This window comes from Oratosquilla oratoria, chromosome 25 (assembly GCF_046742065.1).
Source record: "Oratosquilla oratoria isolate Oo_2021 chromosome 25, ASM4674206v1, whole genome shotgun sequence".
Taxonomy (NCBI): domain Eukaryota; kingdom Metazoa; phylum Arthropoda; class Malacostraca; order Stomatopoda; family Squillidae; genus Oratosquilla; species Oratosquilla oratoria.
Genome location: NC_134801.1, coordinates 24,843,343 through 24,865,842, shown reverse-complemented (window position 1 = coordinate 24,865,842; position 22,500 = coordinate 24,843,343). Strand labels below are relative to the sequence as shown.

General features: G+C 38.1%; 1 protein-coding gene across 4 annotated transcripts in view; it reads left to right on the top strand.

Moving 5' to 3' along the window:
- The window catches only part of LOC143038862 (glycoprotein-N-acetylgalactosamine 3-beta-galactosyltransferase 1-like), a 99,239-nt gene that overhangs the window by 46,320 nt on the left and 30,419 nt on the right, over positions 1-22,500 (top strand). For 2 of the 4 annotated variants that reach the window (XM_076208503.1, XM_076208502.1), the window contains exons 2-3: positions 6,199-6,327; positions 16,735-16,844. In XM_076208503.1, coding sequence (XP_076064618.1) covers positions 6,206-6,327; positions 16,735-16,844 — 232 coding nt within the window. In that variant the 5' untranslated portion in view covers positions 6,199-6,205. Of the gene's footprint in view, positions 1-5,819; positions 5,935-6,198; positions 6,328-11,399; positions 11,524-16,734; positions 16,845-22,500 lie in introns of those variants that run through there. The other 2 variants (XM_076208504.1, XM_076208505.1) reach the window with 2 other exon arrangements.

Genomic DNA, 22,500 nt, shown 5'->3' with positions numbered 1-22,500 from the left:
ATATATATATATATATATATATATATATGTAATTAGCGAGGAAAGTGTTGTGATATTGTTGACACTAATTTACGAACCCATTTAACTGTTTCGTCTCCGACAGATTATATCATTTTTCGGGTGAAGTCATCAAAATTATAGGTATCACCGGTTTATTGTTGGGGTTAGCGAGACCGCAGTCGTTTATCAAGTCGTTGTGCAAATTTGTTGTCTGTTCTATATTGATTGATTGATTTGTTTATTACTTATTTAAGACGTCCTTCTTTTTTCATTTGTTGTATTTATTTTTAGTAAACACAACGTTTCCTCACCGTCTTTTACAATATCTTCGCGATGCAGATCTGATAGACGTTGTAAGGAAGTTGCGAGCTTTATCTGACATCGTCACAAGTTACGGCGTGCTTCCTGGACACGCCTTCCACTCCCCCTCCCCCCTCCCCTCCAGATTGGATATCTCGGAGGGCCGACCTACGTCAAGGTGGCCGGCGCAGCGAGCATTTCCTTTTTTCAGCTAAAAGCCTCCTGGCATAGACTGGTTTAACCAAAATATTTAAAGTTGGTCATAGTACCGAAAATGGTTAAATCGGAACTTATATAAGGGGGTCTGGCTTCCTACTGTTTAGAATCGCTTGGCTAAGGTACGTTCCACACTTGGTTGAAATCATCTGCCGCTAGTTATCACGCATTTTTTTTTACTGCGTCGCCTGTTTTGAACGTTTAAATTTGGTTCGTGATAATAACAGAAGATTGTATTTGATAGGCCTTTGTGCATGCCAAAGAGTAGTAGTTCATTGCATAAAGCACCAGACCGTTGCTATGGCAACGGGGCGTTGCACATGTAAACAAACTGTTTGTTGTTTATATATCTTTATGTTTTTAACTTGTTTATTTAGTTATTTATTTGCACGAGCTTTGGATATAAGATAGTGAAAGAACCATAAATTCAGTTATTTTCCGGCAACATTTCACTCATAATCGAATTCCGTTGCTTTGGACATGAGCTTCTTATAACGTTTGATAAAAAGAAAAAAAAAACCGTACTCACGAAACTCAAGCCCTTACACCCAAGACTCTCGTCAGATGTGAATTTGGAAAGCTGGAAGACTAATTCACTTACAGTATTATATATTACCATAAGGACAGTTCAACAATGTGTTTAATATTCGTATAATAACTACTCGTAGTTCGTCATTCAGCTTCTCAATACAAGACAAAGGTGATTTGACATTTGGAGATACGAAAAATAAGATAATATATTTTAAGTCGTTTATACTCAAGCGAACTCGCTGAGTCACGTATGTGTGAGTGACATGGTCTTAAATATGAGTAACAATCCTTATCGTGGAAAAAATATATCAACTAGGAAATGACTTGGTAAATTCCTGATTAAAAGGTACAAGGGGAGAGGTTGGCAGTGAGTTGGAAGTCTGAAAGGAGAAACGCTCGAGGAAGTGGATAGCTTTAGGTATTTGAGGTCGCATGTGGCAGAACGGCAGGAGTGAGGTAGAGGTAAATTGTAGATTGAGAAAAGCAAGTAGATACCTTGGAGGGGGGGGGGGTTGTCATGAGAGAATGTGCATCTGGGAATGGATGCAAAGAGGCGACGATATGAATGTTGTGACTGTGCTGACGTCACTGTATCGGGGCAGACACATATTAAGAGGCAGAGAGGACATTTTTAAATGTGTTGGAAATGAAATGTCTGAGAAATATGGTAGGGTTTACTAGGTTGGATAAGTATTTGTATATGTGTATATATATATATATATATATATATATATATATATATATATATATATATACATGTATATATATATTATAAGTGTATATGTATATATATATATACATATATGTATATATATGTGTATATGTATATATATACATATATATATGTATGTATATATACGTAATATATTTATATATGAACATATATGTATATATATTCATATGTATGTATAAGTATACAAGTAATATATATATGTATATATGTATATATATATATGTGTGTGTATATATATATATATGTATATATATAAATATGTATATATATATGTATATATATAAATATGTATGTATATATATATAAATATATGTATATATGTATATATGTATATATATATAATATATATATATAATATATATATAATATATATGTATATATATGTGTGTATATATATATATATATATATATATATATATATATTCGATTGAAGACCAGAGCTAATTCAATATCCACTATCTTCTTAGTGATTTTCTTAATTTTTCTAATAGTTTGATTCTTGAGGGGAGGTCAAACACAAGACTTCCGAGATCCATGATGTTATTGTATCGAAAAACATAACACAAAATATAAAATACAAGCTTTCGGTTTAGTCATACAACCATCTTCAGGTAAGTAAGATTACATATACTAAACAGGAGTTTAGATACAAGTAAAAAGGGGGAACTAGGAGAGTTAGGAGTCAGGTACTGGACAGAGGTGAGGTCTTCGCTTCAACAGGACGTAGTTGGACATCTGGTCACAGTAGCTGGACGTTTGGTCGTTGTTGCCACGCAGCCTCGATATGTAGTTGTAAGGTACTAACTATGTCTGTCTGTATATTAATGATAGGAGTGTATTGTGTAATGTAGACTTTCTAAGATGTGTAGTTTGTTGGTGTTGTTACATTGTTTAAGTATTTTTGTATTGTTGACTAAGAAGATAGTGGATTTTGAATTAGCTCTGGTCTTCAATCGAACATGTTATGATGTTTACAAGAAAACTTACTGCCCATTTGTACTAATGTCAACACCCATGCCCCGGCATCCAGAGACGAACCTCTGACCTTGGAATACAGGAAGCAACTGATCCAACGGCAAATTACTATAAAAACCGAACAGCTTGATATCCAGCAACAGAAGCTCAATGATTTAATGAACCATTTTGACGATTTCTCCCTAACATCCGAAGTCCGACGCAGCATCATTTCTACTTTGGACATCGTCAAGCAACATCGCAAGAGCATCGTAGAAAACAAAACTATCAAAAAGTTGAGCCGCCTCTACGGAGGCCCCTTGCTTCTCCCACAGCGCTCTGAAGGTTACATTAACCTTTCGGATCACATCCTGACAGAAGCGCTAAAGGAACTTCTCAACCTTGGACTCAACTGTCACCTGCAGCCAAAATTTGATAAAGCGGATAAGGTTGCTGAGGTGGAACTCCTTCAGTCCCTCCTCCAACTCCAGAAAGATGGTAAGGTTACTATTTCCTCTGATTTACAACTCTAGTTATTAGCTGAAACCACCAAAAGGCGCAGTCACAAAAATAGTTCCCTCCTCACTCCACAACTCAAACAAGCCGCCTCTGAGTTACGCAACAACCCTAACCTCGTCATTCGACGAGCTGATAAGTCCTCCATTTATGTCTTACTTAACAAAGAAGACTATTTCTCTAAACTTAACCACATCCTCTCCGACACTTCTAAATTCAAGAAAATTTCTAGTGATCCCACCAACAAACTTAGGTTCAGGTTAACAAACTCATCGCAGCTAATAACGCAGTCGTGGACCATCTGCACATCCCTCCCATTACCGGTGAATTCTCTCCAGGGTATATTTACGGCAACGTCAAAACACACAAGCCGAATTCCCCTCTCCGCCCGATCATCTCGCAAATCACTACACCTACATATGGACTCGCCAAACAGCTCAGCAATATCATCACCCCCCCCCCTTTCATTTCTAAGAAATACTCCATAAAATCATCTGATGATTTTATCGACATACTACACAGCAAGCAACCCCAAGGAATAATGGCTTCCCTCGATGTGGAATCGTTATTTTCACATGTTCCTATTCTTCCCACAATAGATATAATCCTGAATAATGTGTACCGTCACCCTGAATTACATCCCCCTAAGATCCCGGAAGAAATACTGAAGCATCTTCTCCTAGCCTGTACAAATGAAGCGCCCTTTAGAAGTTCATCAGGCCAGCTATATCTGCAAGTGGAAGGAGTCGCCATGGGTTCACGTTTAGGGTGTACCTTTGCCGAATTCTACATGTGTAATATAGAGAACAAAGTCTTACAAGACCCCGTTTTAAGACCCTTTTCCTACTGTAGATACGTCGACGACATTTTTACTGAAGTTTAGAGTGAGTCCCACCTGAAAGACCTACAGCTAGCCATGGAAACAGCCTCTATACTACACTTCATATATGAACTCAATATACACAACAAAATTCCCTTCCTTGACGTCTTTATCCACACTCAAGACAACAAATACACGACCACTGTTTACAGGAAAAACACTGACACCGGAAGGTGCCTGAATGCAGCGAGTGAGTGCCCCCAGCGGTACAAACTCAGTGTCATTCGGGCATACCTTCGACGCGCATATAAAAACTGCTTTTCCTGGGAAATTTTTTACTCTGAAATAATGCGCGTTAAACAAATCCTCATTAACAACGGTTTTCCTAACTTTCTCATTGACAAAGAGACGAGACTTTTCATCACATGCAACACAACACAACGCGGACAAAACAACACACATTCCACACACACAGTTTATTACAAAAACCAAATGACACCAGCACACAAAACAGACAAACGTGTCCTCAATGATATCCTCGCACGTAATGTCACATGCACCAACCCACACGACAAATTGACCCTCATCATATACTACAAAAACACAAAAGTCTCTAACCTTATAATGAGAAATAACATGACTAAAAACAACTCTCTCTTCAAACAGACTAACGTGGTGTACCAATTCTCCTGCCCCGAAGAAGGTTGCAAACTTCTTCCCAATGTTTCTTATATTGGTGTTACCACAACGTCTGTGAGCAGGACACAATGCACGCCCGTGAAGGAAGCATACGCAAACACATGACACAAACACACAACAAAACTCCAAACAGACAAGATTTAGTCAACAATACAAAAATACTTAAACAATGTAACAACACCAAGAAACTACACATCTTAGAAAGAGTCTACATTACACAATACACTCCTATCATTAATATACAGACAGACACAGTTAGTACCTTACAACTACACAACGAGGCTGCGTGGCAACAACGACCAAACGTCCAGCTACTGTGATCAGATGTCCAACTACGTCCTGTTGAAGCGAAGACCTCACCTCCGTCCAGTACCTGACTCCTAACTCTCCTAGTTCCCCCTTTTTACTTGTATTTAAACTCCTGTTTAGTATATGTAATCTTACCTGAAGATGGTTGTATGACTCAACCGAAAGCTTGAATTTTATATTTTGTGTTATGTTTTTCGATACAATAACATCATGGATCTCGGAAGTCTTGTGTTTGACCTCCCCTCAAGAATCAAACAAACTATTAGAAAAATTGAGAAAATCACTAAGATAGTGGATATTGAATTAGCTCTGGTCTTCAATCGAACATGTTTACAAGAAAACTTACTGCCCATTTATACTAATATATATGTATATATATATATATATATATATATATATATATATATATATGAGAAACTCGCTAGTGAACAGCGACATCAATCAGATAATTTTATGGCCATCACGTTTGGGACTCGAACCTACTGCTCTGACACCAAGAGGCTCCCGAGACAATGCTTTCACCCTCGCACCCACTGATGGTACAAAACTCTTCGAACTCGGAACTCTACTGGTTCCCGAGATTAGGAAAGATCACTGCTTGTGACCTCGTTTCCTTTTTCACCACAGAGCCAACCACACTCGTAGTAGGTCCTTACCCCCTGCTATTGCCTACATTGTCTTGATATGGGAGTGCTTCTATCACTGTCTTATAATTTTAGGAGGAAGAGACTGCTAGTTATTTGCTCTCCATATTTGAAAAGGTGGAGGAAATAATGTACAGTTGACGTTAGTAAAGAGAGATCTTTGGCCTGGTTTTGATACCAGATGGAGGTGAAGGTGTTTACAGTTTTGAAAGGTAAGTTGCAGGGGGAGGCATCTCTCTTATATCCATCAGACAGGACCACTAGCAAGTACGCATTGCTGGTCCCTGTACATACAGTTTATATATAAATGTACATATAAACTTACATATTTTGCATGAATTCTCATTGTAATATAAGCATATTCATTGTCCTCTCAAATATTACTCTATTATGCATGGATATCATCTTACATTTATTACAGTTTCCAGCTTTTGGTAATTTGTGTTTTAGAAGTTCAAGTTATCTTTTTCTTACAGGAGCCAAATGGGTGTAAGCCGCAACTTTATTCTAACGCTGAGTACTGGGATGTTCTGCGGTTTCTTCTCCTTCTATATTTTAAATGAAACGGTAGCACCTCCATCTCCCCGCTTCATAGAAGGGATTAGGTAAACTAATTCGGTGGTGGCTTTCTAATAAGGTGTTGCATGAATATATTTCCACTAACATGGTTTGCTGCAAGTTGCATATAGGAAGTTTATGCATTTCCATATAAACATGCATGATATATTACTGTAAATATGTCTATATACCATGAAGCTTCTTCCCTCTTATAAGGGAGCTAACAGCCAAGGCATGCACCCACTCCCATCCTTCATCAGTTTCCCTTTTGCCATAGCTCTTTGTGGATGAAGAATCATCCATGTCCCCTATCCACTGCCCAAGTCAAAAGGAATGCAGCAAGACACAGCACATTTACAGCAGTGCCAGCAACTTCATTTATATGACAACACTCCCTCATTCTCTCATGCAAAAATAGAGATGATGAGAAATACCTACAGGCCATGTCAATTTATATTCCATTCACAACCATATGCCATTCACGCCTATCATCTAGCCTTCTCCCCTCTCTGCTTAGCAGAACTTCCTCTTTTATTCAAAGCCTCCTTCACCCCATCATCTCTTTCATTCTTGGCCTTCTCTTCAAATTCACTCACCCCTGCCTACCACACTCTTTTTGTTATTCTTTCTTCATTCCCTGTGCCCAAACCATCCCAGTATTTTTTCATCTACACCATCAGCCAACTCCCTTTCCACCTGCATTCTCCTCCTCACCTCATTTCTCACATCCATCATACTTCTCAAAAACTACTCAAACACATGTAAATTTCTCCTCTCTGCCAATCATAAATTCCAAAACTTTGCCCCGTACAATATTTTTGTCACAATCGACCCTTCATACAGTCTTCTGTTCACATCCATACATACCTATTTTTCATGACAATTTTCATTCCACCAAGACGTTAACTTGCTTCCCTTGCTCTACAGTTTACCTCCACCCTTACTCCATTCCCTGCTACATATGACCCCAAATATTTAAAACTATCCAGTTCTTCCAACCTTGCTCCTCTAAGCCTTACCTCCAGCTTTATGCTACCCTACATCTTGTACATCTCATCACCTTGTTTTTACCTACATTTACTTTCAAATTACTCCTATTGTATACCTTCCCAAGTCCCATCAGTAACTGCTTCAGACCCTCCTTTGACCCAGCCACAAGCACAGCAACATCAGCAAACAACATCTGGCTCACCTCCCATTTCCATCCAGTCTCTAAATATCTCCAATCCTTTGCCCATCACCCTTGCATTTACCTCCCATACCACCCTATTCAGGTACACATTGAACAACCATGACAATATAACACCACCCTGCTGCAATCCCACCATCACAAAGTAATCATCCTTAACCACTTCACTCCGGGCCAAAATCTCGCGGGCAGCATGAGCTGCCAGACGCACAATGTTTTCGTCATAATATTCGCATCATAAAAAATAGTCACCGCTTATATCGATCGTTCTCTCTTTCTCCCGTGAATTTTGATAACCATAGAAAATGTGAAGAAGACAGTTTAGAGAGTATGTCATTATGCAGGGGCAACTACAATAAATATAATCAAGACGCCGATATGGCAGCCTCGCATATCCACTTGCTCCTCATGCCGCCTACGTATGCGGCACCGTATGGAAGAGGTTAACATTTCCAACACTAACACAACCTCTATTACTTGTGTAAAAGCTTGTCTTACCTGTCATAAGCCTTCTCTGAATTCATGAAGAGTCAAAAAGAAATCCTTACTTATTGCCAAAAACTTCAGATCTGCCTTTCCACAAAAATTTGATCCATGCAATCTCTACCTTTCTTAAATGCACACTGTTTCTCACCAATTACTCCCTTTGTTCCTCTCCTAATCCTCTCTATGCCCTCCCATATGCCTTTCTAAGTACACTCGACAAACTGATCCCTCTAAAACTACTACATTAACATTTGTCCCCTTTTCCTTTGTAAAGAAGAACTGTGCACACAATCATTCAGAATATCCCTCCCTTAGACACACATTAAACAACCTCACTAGCCAATCCACTTTAACCATTCCTCCCTTTGACAAACATTCTTATAAGAGCATCAACTGATATTTTCAACTAATGGCTAAACAGCACCATCCCAACCATCTGGAAAAGAGCTCACATAAAACCAATCTTGAAACCAAAGTACCAGAAAACCCTGCTTTCTACAGACCAATCTCATTACTATCTACATAATCCAAACTGATGGAAAGGTTGGTTGCAACAAGAATCAAATTGGAATTCCCTCTCCCAATCAACATGGTTTTAAGGAGTGCCATTCAACCAGCACTCTGCTCAAAACATTACACAAGTATAATTCAATAAAAAAAGCCCCACCACAAAGAACAGTTATTGCTGCTATAAATATAAGCAAAGTTTTTGACAAGGTCCCCAGGCATGCTCTATCCATAAAGATGACAGATATCCATAACAATGACAAGAAGTGGTTTACTAACTTCATAGCAGGAAGACAATGCAGAGTAACCCAAAACAGCCAAATTTCTGGTACAAAAAGACTATACAGTGGAGTCCTGTAAGGTGCAATATTATTACCCTTGTCTTTCAACCTCTTCATAAGTGATCTACTAACTCCTGAACCAGAACTAAGCACCACTATTGTCTCGTATGCGGAGAACTTGATAGTTATATCCCAACACAGTAAATACAACATAGCAGCAAAGAACACCAAAGCCTACTTGGAGAAACTGAAACTATGGCTCAAAATTAACAGAGTGGAATCTTCACATCAGAAATTAATAGTAACACTGCTCACTGTAGGCAACCATGAAACAAAAAACTGCCCTATAGCAGAAGTAAATGGACCAACCCATCCACTAGAAAGCAACCCAAAATTCAGGGACTAACGTTTTATACTTGTATGACATTCAGCCCACATATCAAAGACCTAACAGCAAAAATCAACAAGAAAACAAACCTACTAAAGGCCATCGCCATCACTGACTTTGGAAAACAAAAAGAAACTGATTACTATATATTAACACTCTAAAAGAACCACTATAGAATACACTTCCACAACATGTTTTCCAATAATCTGCAACTTGAACACAAACAATTTGCAAATACTGCAGAATGGAGCACTGAGAATAATAACAGGATACACCAAAGCCACACAGGACACCTACTTACCGAAACTAAAATTCTCCTAGTAGAACGTCACATGAAAATGACTGAAACATAATTCTGTGCCAAAAACCTAAACAACACACACCCTTCACACTATATCTCACAAACACCACCAGCAGAATGCAAGAACAAAGACACACCAGCAGCATACAATTATTACAACTTACCATCCAAACCACACAAAACATCCTCACAGAAATGTATTCACACCCAGATAACTAAAGAAGCCCTTCAAGAAAGACCAAGACTCAATAATCCAACAACCCCCCCCACAGGGAAAATCCTCTTGCACCTGACAAGAACCATTAGGCATAAAGACAGTCCCAACATATAGTCCTTGTCACAGACTCCAACTGCCCCAGGTGTAACCACCACACAGAAGACACAGAACACCTCATACTACAATGCCTCACACTAACAATACCCAGACAACAATGTAATATCTCTTTTCTAAGTGAGTTATGGTACCACCTGGAGGTTGTTGCTGGCTTCATGGAGGCCACTAGTCTCTTGCAAGAGAGACCAGGGCAATAGATTGATTGATCAGTCACTCACCATGGCATCCATCCAACCCAGGTGCCATACCAGCTTTCATAATTTTCATTGCCCTTTGTATCACATCTTTTCGTACATCTGTCATTTTTTCTGCTATCACAGTCATTTCCCTAGTTTCTCCCAACTACCACAATCAATCAGTCAATCAATCCCTAACCTCCTGCATAATTCAACAGCCATGAAATACTGTACCCATCTTCTTACCACCTTCACTTCCATAACATGTCTGTCTGCATCCTTTACCTATTCCTCTATGCCTAACTCACCCTCTTCACTCTCTTTATTTTCTTCTAAAATATCTTTTTATTATTTTCAAAATTTTATCATACACCTACCCCATTTTTCATTTGCTCCTCTTTGCCTCCCTCGCCTTATATTTTGCTTCTTCTTTCTTCTTGTACCTCTCATATGCTTCCTTAGTCCTACCTTGCAACCAATCCACGTGTGCTTGCTTTTTCTCTTGTACTACCACCTTCACCTCTTCATCCCAGTATTGACTACCCTTCCTTCTATTCTCTCCCATCCTTGTTCCAATACCATCTTTGCACACTTTGTTACCACCTTAAAACATATCCCCTCCTCTTCTACTCCAGCCTCCCATCTTTCCCTCACCTCCTCCCATACATCTCTCAAGTTCTCATGGTATTCCATATCTGTTTCCTTCTCATTCATTTTGTTAACTCTCAGCTCCATTCTTCCTCCCACCCTTTTCCTCCTCCTCCTCCTCCACTTTTCCTTCACTCTCAAAATCCCTTCTACCAACAAATTGTTTGACACTCCCCCATGGTCTTCACTGAAAACATGAACACCCAGGACTGTTCCTTTCCATTTTGATACCACTATGTAGTTCATTAATGTTTATCAACCACCCTTCCATCCACCACCTTTTCCCATGTATAGTTGTACTTTGGTTTCTTCTTAATCACTGTGCTGTCATCAACTTTCTTTTTAAACCCATCTCCATCATCATCTTACCTGGTACCCTAAACTCCATCTATTGGCTTATCACCTACTCTAGCATTGAGATTCCCCAACACCCAAAACTCTAAAAACTCGTTTAAATCAATAGAAGAAAAAAAAACTCCTTTCCTCTTCATTTTTCTCACTACCAGGTCCTTATGTGCAAACAAAAACCCAGATCTCCCATCCTAGTTTCACCTTACCTTTGCCTACTATGTGGTTTCCTATCTCATCATCCACAAAGCCACTCCTACCCTCCCTTGCCCCCTTATCACTCCTGACACTCTTCTCACCACACTCCCAAACTCAAAGTCACCCCTCCCTTTCAACTTAATGATAACAAGCCCATCTTCCTTTTCACAAACATGCTCCCAATCTCTTCCCTTTTACTTATATCTGTACCACAACCATACATGTTTAACGAGCTATATTTTAGGGTTTTGGTTCTTGTAGGATGAACACACACACACAGCAGGCTCACTAGTCCAATGACTGTTCCACTTTGTCATCTTTTATGACTTGCATGGGAATCAGTGGCAGAATTATTCTCCTCCCCTACACTACAGGGGATAAGAAAAGGTATAGTCAGAAGTGGTAAAGGACAGTTATAGTATAATCTGTATATATTTTTACTTTGGGTGATTCCACAAAGAATATACATGATATATGAATAAGTAGACTTATAAGGCATTTGCATGTGGACATGCATGATATGTGCTTGTAAATCTGTATGCTAGTGCTTATATATTATGACCAAAATAATTGCTCAAAATTAATGATGGATTTGTACATTAAGATAAACTTCATTATTTAATGACATAACTACAGTAGCTTCTGTGATCCTTCATAGATACCAGTAAGGAAATCCAAAAGAACCTTGTAAACATAGTTATGATGGGGAAGTAGAGTCAGAAAACACACCTACATTAGGAAAAAAACATTTATATAACTTCAATCACTTGTGCATAAGTATAGTTGGTAATGTTTGAGAGAAGATAATCAGAAATATTCAAACGAGAGAGACAAAGTTTCTTCATATTGAAATGATTTATGTTATTGTCAAATGTAGTACAAAAATCACTATAGAAAAATTGGATGACCAAAACATTTCATTTGGTAGAGAACCCAAAAATTCTGTTTTTCATTTTATACTTATATAATACAGACGCTCCTCTGCTTACGTTCATTCGTTTTATGTTTTTTCGATTTTACGTTTGAACTGACGGTAAAAAAAAAAATGTAAAATTTTTTTTTTTAGTGAATTTTTTAGTTTACCGCACTCTCCGTAGTTCAAACGATACTTGCGCACGACGCTGAGTCCATGGTTTACATTGCGCAGACGACAAACTGAAAATGCCTTGCCTCCTACTCCACCATCTCAATTTATGTTGCTTGAATTTAATCTATTTGAAATTAATGTTATTATTTTACAATGTTATGTGTTTAATTAATGATTTAGGGGTGTTTTATAAGATATGGTAATAGAATTTACAGATGTATAGTACAGTAACAACTTACGTTCGGCCTTTCGGAACGTAACTAAAACGTAAGTTGAGGAGCATCTGTATTCAGCCCACATGTCAATGACCTGACAGAAAAAATCAGTAAGGAATAAATCTGTTGAAAAACATGACTTAAGAAACTATATTAACCATCTGTAAACAGTTCATAAGAACCACCGTAGAATATGCCTCCGCAGCATGATTCTCAACAATTAACAATTACATGCTGCAGAATGGAGCAATGAGAGGAATAACAGGATGCACCAAAACCATCCCTGTAGGCCACCTACACACAGAAACCTAAATCCTCCAAATAGAACATCACATGGAAATGGCAGGAACACGTTTCTACACCAGAACCCTTCATACTGATCTCACATGCACCACCAACAGAATCATGAAAGGCACAGAAGTCCTTAATAGAGAGGACTTACTAAATTGGGGTAAGATAAATACAAGGGGATATGATAAGAAACTCAAAAAGGATAGTTATAGAAGAGACCTGAAAAAAAAATAGCACTGGGTCTGCCAACTTTGAAAGATCAAAGAGAAAGAGGTTATGTGATTGCAGTATTTGGGTCACTTAAAGGGATAGATTGTATGGACAGAAGAAATACCTTGATTAAGGATGACAGGGATTTAAGAGGTCATGGGTACAAATTAAGAAAGACTACATGTCTAAAGGGTGTGAAGAAATGCAGTTTTTCATATACATGCATAAATGATTAATAAATGGAAGAATTTGGAAGGTGATATAACCCAAGCTGAAACAGTATATGAATTGAACTGTAGATATGATAATTGGAAATCAAGGATATACAGTCAGTGCTACCAGAATTGGTGCACCATACCTCGCAACAATTTTGTTGGCGAGGAAGAGACCAACCCCTAGAACAGTGGTTCAAATACATCTGGAAAATTAGCACACCAGAGTTGGGTACAGACTAGTGAGACTGATGACATCATGCAGCCTCGAGTAGATCAGTTACCGCTGTCCTTTGTGGTGGACAGATGTGTTTTGTTCTTCTTTTCAAATTACATGATTTTTCTACCTTACCCCTTTGTACTATTGTGTTCATAATTGGGTAACGAGTTTGGGAAAGGACTTGAAGAATGACCAACTAGCCGTGGTAAATGGAGGAGGGATACTCATTGGTCAAAGTTCCTTTTCCTCCAGGTACAGTGAGGGGACTGTCAAACACCCTGATTTGGTCATGGTCTGGGGTGGTTTTGGGTACCATGATGTTGGAAATCTAGTGGTCTGACCAAAGAATGTTACATTCAACAAGGAGAGGTACCTGGAATTCTTGACAGACTATCTTGAAGACTGTTTCAACGCCTGTCAAAGTGAAGTGTACCAACAGGACATGGCACCACAGCAAAATTGGTAACTGGTAGGCTGGATTTTTTGGAAATTGAATATATAAAGGATTGGCCAGGCAACAGACCTGACCTTTCTCCCATAGAAAATTTGTGGGCTTTGATGAAAGCCCAGTTGAGGAAGCATGGCACATCAAATATGCCAAAACTTGTTGCTACCTTTAAAAACACCTGGGCTAACTTCTCTCCATCCATCCTCCAGAATTTTGTCCCCTCTGTTCCCTGTCACCTCAGGTCTTGCTTGAAGAATAGGGAGGATATACCAAATAGTAAAAGTTAGAGAGTACCCAAAATGAAGTCCTTTCTTGTTTTGTGTGCAAATATGATGTGACAGTTGGAAAATGATTGCGTCAATTCTGATACTGCTGATTGTATATTTAGTTGGAACTGTATTTGAATTTGAGGTTAGGTATGATAAATTGAAGAGTAGGAGATGGGACCAAATGAGAGTTATTCCTTTTCTGTGTATACTTCAAGAAAGACCACCAAACTCAATACTACAACATCCCCTAGATATTATACCCACAGAGAAAACCCTTCCACAAGAGACAAAAACCACACAAGTACATATCAGCAGGATTGTGGGAGAAATGTATTGACTACTGCAGAAGATTAAAGTGATGTTTCATTATATGGATGGAGAAATGGTGAAAAAACTTATTAAAACCCTGATCCATCCAAGACTGGAATATGCATCAGTAGTATGGTCCCCACACAGAGTGAAGGATATAATCAAAATTGAAATTATACAAAGTACAGCAACCAAACTGGTGGCCCAGCCTGTCAGATAAATCATACAAGGAAAGATGTATGAGCAGTGGGTCTGTCATTTAAGATTGATGAGAAAGAAGTGATATGATTAAGTGTTCAGTTCACTAAAGGGGATAGATTGCATTGATAGAAGAGATCTCTTGATTAAGGATGGGAAGGCAGTCATGGGAACAAATTAAGAAAGACTACATGTCTAAAGGATGTGAAGAAATGCATTGTTCTATATAGATGCATAGATACTTGGAATAGCTTGGAAGGTGATATATCCTAAGCTGGAACAATACACAAGTTCAAATCTAAATATGATAATTGGAAATCAAGGATATAGATTAGGTTGGAATTGCACATGAATTTGAGTCAAATTATGATAAATTAGTGAGTAGAAGATGTGACCCAGTGAGCATTGACATACGAACAAAGATTGTCCCAATTGGAACTACCAACTCTGGAAAAAAGAAGAGAAAGAGGAGATCTACTGACTATAGAATCATGAAAGGAATGGAAATCTTAGATAGATACGATTTATTAAAGTGGGACAACAGGAAAACAAAAGGACATGAAAAGAAACTCAAAAAGGATAATTATAGGAGAGATCTGAAAAAGAACAGCTTCCCACACAGAATGGTAGATATTTGGAATAAGTTAGATAAGGCAACAGTGTGTGCAAACACTATTCAAGAATTTAAAAACAAACTTGATGCTGAAAGATACAAAGACTGGTCACTACGAGCATATTTCCCATCCCGTATAATAAAACTAGGTAAAATACAATGAGGTAAATGCAAGTAGGTAAATACCTGAGAACTTTGGGTCTCCTGCAAGAGATATCTAGGGCAGCAAATTGATTGCTTGATCAAATTTCTCTGACATCCGTCATGCAGGACCACCATTTGTTGATATCCGTTGGCAATCCTTATGGTGTTATACATTAAAGGATTGTTCAGTCTTATATTTGATATAAAATGCCTAATATGTCTTTGTTTAAGAAAATCTGACATATTTCACATAGAATGTTCAAATTTGATTTTTTGTGGAATAAGTGTTTGGAATATTTGTGCATTATCATTTTTAGGTCTTGGAAATGAAGGACATAATTCTCAGTTATTGGAAGCCATAGGTCAAGAGTGGAGGCAGTTTGAGTTGTGTCTGGCTGCAAACTAATTTATATTAAAGGCATAGTACATTAAATTCCTTGCTTCAAAAAGTCTTATGTAAGAAGTCACCATCCAGGCCCTGGCTGAGATGGAAAGTTCATAACATTAAACCAAATAATTTCAAAGAATGACAGAAAAACTCAAAAAAGTTGAATAATTAAATGCCTTCAAGGGTCAGGTTTGGAAAGAAAAGAATGACAAACATTAATCTCATATGCATGGAAGCCATAATTATTATAATTCATGGGAGTTTGAATGTGTTTGAGATGGAGTGCCTGAGAAGTATGATAGGGGTTACTAGGCTGGATAAAGTGAGAAATGAGGAGGTGAGGAGGAGAATGGGGTGGAAAGGGAGTTGGGAGATAGGGTGGATGAAAGAGTATTGGGATGGTTTGGACACATGGAAAATGAGTTAAAAAAAAGACTAGTAAAAGAGGTGAGGAAGGCAGAGGTGGAAAGAGTGAACATGAGGGGGTGACCAAGGATGAGATGGATGGATGGGGTAAAAGGGGCATTGGGAAAGAGGGGAATGTTGGTTGAGGAAGGACAGGAGAGGACAGAAGATAGGGATGAATGGAGAAGGGTTGTGTATGGATGGTGCTGTGATGCATGAGGTGGAGTGGGTAGGGGATGGGGGGTAAGGGAGTATGTGTGAAAAATAAATTGACGCAGCCTGAAGGGATTTCTCCCTGTCTTCTCCTTTTCTGCATGAGAGGACAGAGGGGGGGTCGCCAATTCAATGAAGCGGCTTGCTGTGGATGTGCTGTGTCTTGTGACACTGCTTCTGACCTAGGGCAGTGGACAAGATACAGGGATGACTCATTATCCAGGAGGTGCCAAGATAAGAGGGTGGATGGGAGTAGAGTATGTTAGGGAAGGAATGGGTGGGAGTGGTTGTTATATCTTTGTTTTTTGGCTACCTCCCTTATAAGGGGAAAAAATCCTTTGGTATATGTATGTATGGGTAATTTTTTACATTTCAGTCCCCCCAAGTACGTTGAAGGCCATGCTCACAGTCATGAAGAACTTGCTGATGCTGCTGGACCAGAGGTGCCAGTTCCTTTGCATTCTCAGCATGAGATACATCACAAAGGTGAGGGAGACACATGGGAACCCAAAGATATAACTAACTCTTGTGAGGTGCCAAACATGTAAATGGAATTGTCTATCATAAATCAGATCAGCTAGAATAGAATAGTAGCTCTTCAAGGGTTAGCTCTAGCCATAAAGCCCTATGGAAAAATGGAACCATTTAATCCATTTGATTATTGTCAGTTATTTTTATTACTATTACTATTTTTTATATGTATATCATGTGTATACATATATATATATCAATTCAAATCAGCCATCCTGAGCTCACTGCTGAACAAAGCCCTCTTTCATAGCATTCCATGATTCACATGACCGTGCCAGCCCCTGCCACATCACTCCTGCAAACTTCTCTATCTTGTCTCTCCACCCTCTGGTCTTCTTCTTCCACGCTTCCCATCTTGCAGTGTCTACTCAGTAACACACTCCATTGCTTATCACTTGTTCGCACTAACTTACCTGCCTAATTCCACTTCCTCTCTTTTACTGCCTTCACAATATCTTTCACTCTAATCTGATTTCTCACCCAACTTGCTCTCTTTCAGCCTCTCAGGATTATTCCCATCATTGATCTCTCCATTCTCCTCTGTGCAGTCCTTAGCTTTGTCTCCATCACCTTCATCAGTTTCCAAGTCGACCTGTAGATTATTGCTGGCAGAATGCATTGAATGTAAACTTTGTTTCAGGCATAGAGGTAGAGAGCCTTTCAAGATTTTATTATACTTACCAAACACTTTCCAACCAATTATAATACATCTTTTTATTTCATTATCATGATTTTTCCTTATTTTCACCATCTGGCCTAAATAATTATATTCTTCAAATTCTTCAAGACTCTCACCATTAATTATAATCTCTTTACTTTGAACTTTCATGTTGAACATTACTTTGGTTTTACTCTTATTCATTTTTAACCATTTCAGTACAAGTCAAATTCCTGTGTGCAGCACCGTCTGCCATATTATTCATCACACTACTTGCATTATGAAATATAAAATCACTGCAGTATTATTTGTTCTCTTTTACTCTGAGTAATAATAAACACAGAAAATGTGATCAAAGCAGTACACAGAATTCGGGGGTAACTCAAGTACAATTACAAAAAAATATATATAATCAAGACACCAATGACAGCATCCTCATATCCCACTCACACCTTATGGCGCCTACATAGGCATCATCGTTCTGAAATGGTTAAACCTACTTTGAGACTTTCCTTGTTCAGATCACTCTGCATATCTTAAAGTCTCGTGCTCTTTCGGAAATAAGAATAATGTCATCCACAAATCTTAGGTGGTTGAAATATTCGCCATTAACCTTCAAATCTTTCTCTTCTTAACTCAACTTTCTGAAAATCTCTTCCAAGCAAGCTGTAAATAATTTGGCTGAAATAGCATCACCTTGCCATACTCCTTTCTTTATCTTAATATTTTCTGTGTCTTTATGTACCCTGCTTGCATAGCGAGTTTAGTATTGCTATTTGTTCTACCGAGTCAAAGGCTTTCTCGTAATCTACAAAAGCTAAACAAAGAGGTATATTGTATTCTGTCATTTTCTTGATTAGTTGGTTCATCACCTACAAATGATCTAGAGTCAAATATCTGCTTCTAGAGCCTGCCTGTTCTCTCAGTAGGTTTTCATCTAAAACTTGACTTAGTCTATTTGTAAGGATCTTGGAGAATACTTTATGTATACTTGATAGCAAGCTAATCAGTTGGTAGTTACTTAGGTCCTTCTGGTCTCCTTTTTTATGAATCAAAATCACTATAGTATTGCACCACAATTCAGGAACGTTTTCTTGACGTAAGCACTGGGTGTACAACTGATCTAACCTAATATGAACGTCTTTCCTTGCTTCTTTCAAAAGATCTATCAATAAACCATCTTCCCCAGGTGCTTTTCCTTGTTTCATATTTTTTAGAGCAAGTTCTACTTGTTCCTTTGTAATCTCTGGTACACTACTAACATCTACAGAGGAATTTACTGACTCAACTACAGTCTTTAATGAGTAAAGCTCTTTGTAAAATTCTTCTACTGTTTTTACCATTCTGTCTCTGCATTTGATGGTCTCTCCATTTCTTTCAAGCATATCATTTGCTGTCTTCCTAAAGCATGTCTCCACTCAGTCCCTTTAATACTTTTACCTTTCTGAATAGTTTCTTCTATTATATCCATGTTTCTCTTTCTTTTCTCTGATCTCTGCCTTTTGTTTAGTTCTACTCTTTCTATTTCGTCTCTCTTGTTTTTAATTAGGTCATTTGTAGCTTTGGAGTATTTGTTTTCTCAAATACTTTTGGTACTTTCTACTATCTGCCAATTCCCTAATGATGTTCACTATATTCAAATTCATATATTTGACAGTGTCCTCGTTAGTTCTTAGAGCTGCAAATCTATTTTTAATTTCTAACTGAAATTTCTTATTATTATCCTTAACCTTTGCAAGGCTTATTTTCTTTTTTAAAAACTAGTTTATTTCTCTCGGCTCTGAAATTGAATTTCACTGTGCAACACTACCTATGTTGACTTTATGACAATAACATTGCCAACGCTTGCTCTCGTATCATAATATGAAGTCTTACTTCATTCTTTGTTCTTCCATTTGGACTTCTCCAGGTCCATTTATGACCTGCATGCTTTTGGAAGAAAGTGTTCATTATCCTCATGTTGTAGTTCTCTGCAAAATCGACTAACATCTCACCCACTTCAAACTTCCTAAACCATGACTCGTCTCCCATCTTCTTCCCCACTTTAGCATTAAAATCGCTTATTACCAATGTGTACTTACTTTTTTCTTGATCCATTACCTGACTTAAATCATCGTAGAAGGACTCAATTTCATCGTCTGAACTCTGTGAAATTGATGCTTAAACCTGAACTACATTTAGAGTGTACCTTTTACACAGCTTAATCACAATCCAAGCTACCCAGTCTGATAAACTACTGAACTTGACTACATTACTAGCAACCTCTTGGTTGATCAAGAATCCTACTACACTAGATCTTTCTTTGTCCTTACCGCTTTAGTAGAACAGGTGGTGACCATCTTGTAATTGTATCAGCTTTTCTTCTGCTCTTTGGACTTTACTTTGTCCTACAATGTCCCACTTGATGTTGTCTAGTTTTTCCATTAAACTATCCAGCCTGTGGTCTTCTGAGAGAGTTCTTACATTGTAAGTATAGCTCTTCATTTACTTTATGTTGTGTAATGTCCAAGACTTGGATCTGTTTGGACAGTGCTTACTCACATTCAGTGGCACACTGCTTGTAAGCACACAAGGATATGTGGTTAGACTTTCAGGAGATAAAGATCCTACAGGAATACCCTGTTTTCTTTTGGTTGCACAATTCATTGAGCTATGAAGGGATTTTGGGAGTAATTTCACCTCCCTTCCAACTGGTTTCTGGTGAGATATTTCTCTGGTGTCACCTTATTATATTTGGTGAAGCCCTATATATCTATAGGGTGCCCAATGGTCCACACCATCATTAAGATGGTACCCCATATATTTATGAGGAATTTCCTTGTTCACCATCAGGGATGTGTCAGTTAGCAGTGGGTCCTGTGACTGTGTGTGTGTGTGTGTGAGCTGCTGTTTGTCTCATCTTTCATAAAAAAAAACCTGTTCGATATGGGTGACCCTGAAGAGATTTCCTCTCTATCAACATAGGTTATGTAATCATGAAGATTCTCAAGCCTATCCACCATGTCAAGGTGTCAACTCATGGATAGGTGTATGTATTTTACCTAGTTGTATTTACCTAGTTGTATTCAGCGGGAAGGGGAGCTATGCTCGTGTTGTCCCGCCATTGTATCTCGCAGTGTCTAGTTTGTTTTTAAACTCATGAATGGTTTTTGCGCATACTATTTCATTATCCAGTTTGTTCCAAGTGTCCAAAACTCTATGTGGAAAACTGTTTTTCTTCAGTTCTCTTCTATAGCTATGTTTTTTTATTTTCTTTCCATGTCCTCTTGTGTTTCTTTTGTCCCAGTTAAGTAAGTTCTCTCTATCAAGTATCTCTGTGCCTTTCATGATTCTGTAGATGGTCAATAGGTCACCTCTCTCTCTTCTTTGCTCCAGTGTCGGTAATTCCAGTTTAGCCAATCTCTCCTCGTATGATAGGTTTGCAAGTGCAGGTGCCATTTTTGTAGCTGCTCTTTGGATTCTTTCTATTTTCTTTATATTCTTTTTGGTACTGGGGGACCACAATGTCGCCGCATATTCTAATCTAGGCCTTATCAATGTAACCAATATTTTTTTTATCATGTCTTCGTCCAAGTATGTAAATGCCACTTTTATTGATCTTAGCAAGTTGTAAGTCTCCCCGACAATTTTGTTAATCTGTATATCATAGGACAAGTCGTTCGTGATAATTACACCCAAATCTTTTTCGGATCCTACTTTCTTTACTTCCTTGGTTCCAATTGTATATTTTCCTGATATTCTATTTTTGCTTTTTCCAAACTCCATTATGCTACACTTCTTAGTATTAAAGTCCACTTCCCATTTCTGACTCCAGTTCCATACCCTATTTAGGTCTTCTTGCAGTGCTTCACAGTCCTCATCAGTTTCTACTTTCCTTAACAGTTTGGCGTCATCAGCAAAGAAGCTCATGTAGCAGTTCACGTCCTTGTCCATGTCATTCATATAGATAGCAAACATTATTGGTGCCAGTACAGATCCTTGCAGTACTCCACTGATCACCTCTTTCCAATCTGAATATTTTTCTCTGAGCACTACTCTCATCTTTCTACCAGTCAGAAAGTCCTCTATCCATTTTAGTAGGTTTCCTTGTATTCCTCCTATGTGTTCCAGTTTTTTTAGTAATTTTCTGTGTGGTACTTTGTCAAAGGCTTTTTGCAAGTCTAGGAATGCACAATCAGCCCATCCATTTCTTTCTTGCACTATGTCTATTAGTCTTGAGTAAAAGCATATTAAGTTTGTGGTGCATGATCTTCCTTGTCTGAACCCGAATTGTCTTGGGTTTAATATGTTGTTGTCTTCCAGATGTTTTACCCATCTATTCTTGATTATTTTCTCACAAATTTTGGCTATAGTGCTTGTTAGTGATACTGGCCTATAGTTGGTGGGTTCTTCCTTGTTTCCTCCTTTATATATTGGTACAATGTTAGCGTTTTTCCAGTCCTTGGGTATCTTTCCTTCTTTGAGTGAGCTGTTTATTAAGATGTGTATTTTGTCTGTTAGTTCTTCTTTGCACTCCTTTAGAATCCAATTTGCAATACCGTCCAGTCTTGATAGATGTTCTGATATTTCTTTTAGTGATGTTGTAAACTCACTCATGTGGGGAGATTGCTTGTTATTATCTATGTCCCAATTTTGTATTTTCTCTCTGGTGAAGACAGATTTAAAGTGATTGTTCATGACTTCGGCCATCTCTAAATCTTCTGTGTATTCTATATTTCCTTGGCATAGTTTCACCATTTCCTGTTTGTTTTTAAGTTTACCATTCACATACCGATAGAATAGCTTGGGTTGATCTTTGCATTTGTCTATAATATCCTTCTCATGGTTCCTTTTTTCCTCTCTTCTCACATTAACATACTCATTTCTATAGTTTATATAAATTTGCCATTTGTTTTGTTTTTTGTCTTTTCTCCACTTTTTCCAAGCTTTGTCCCTTCTGTCTTTTGCCTCACT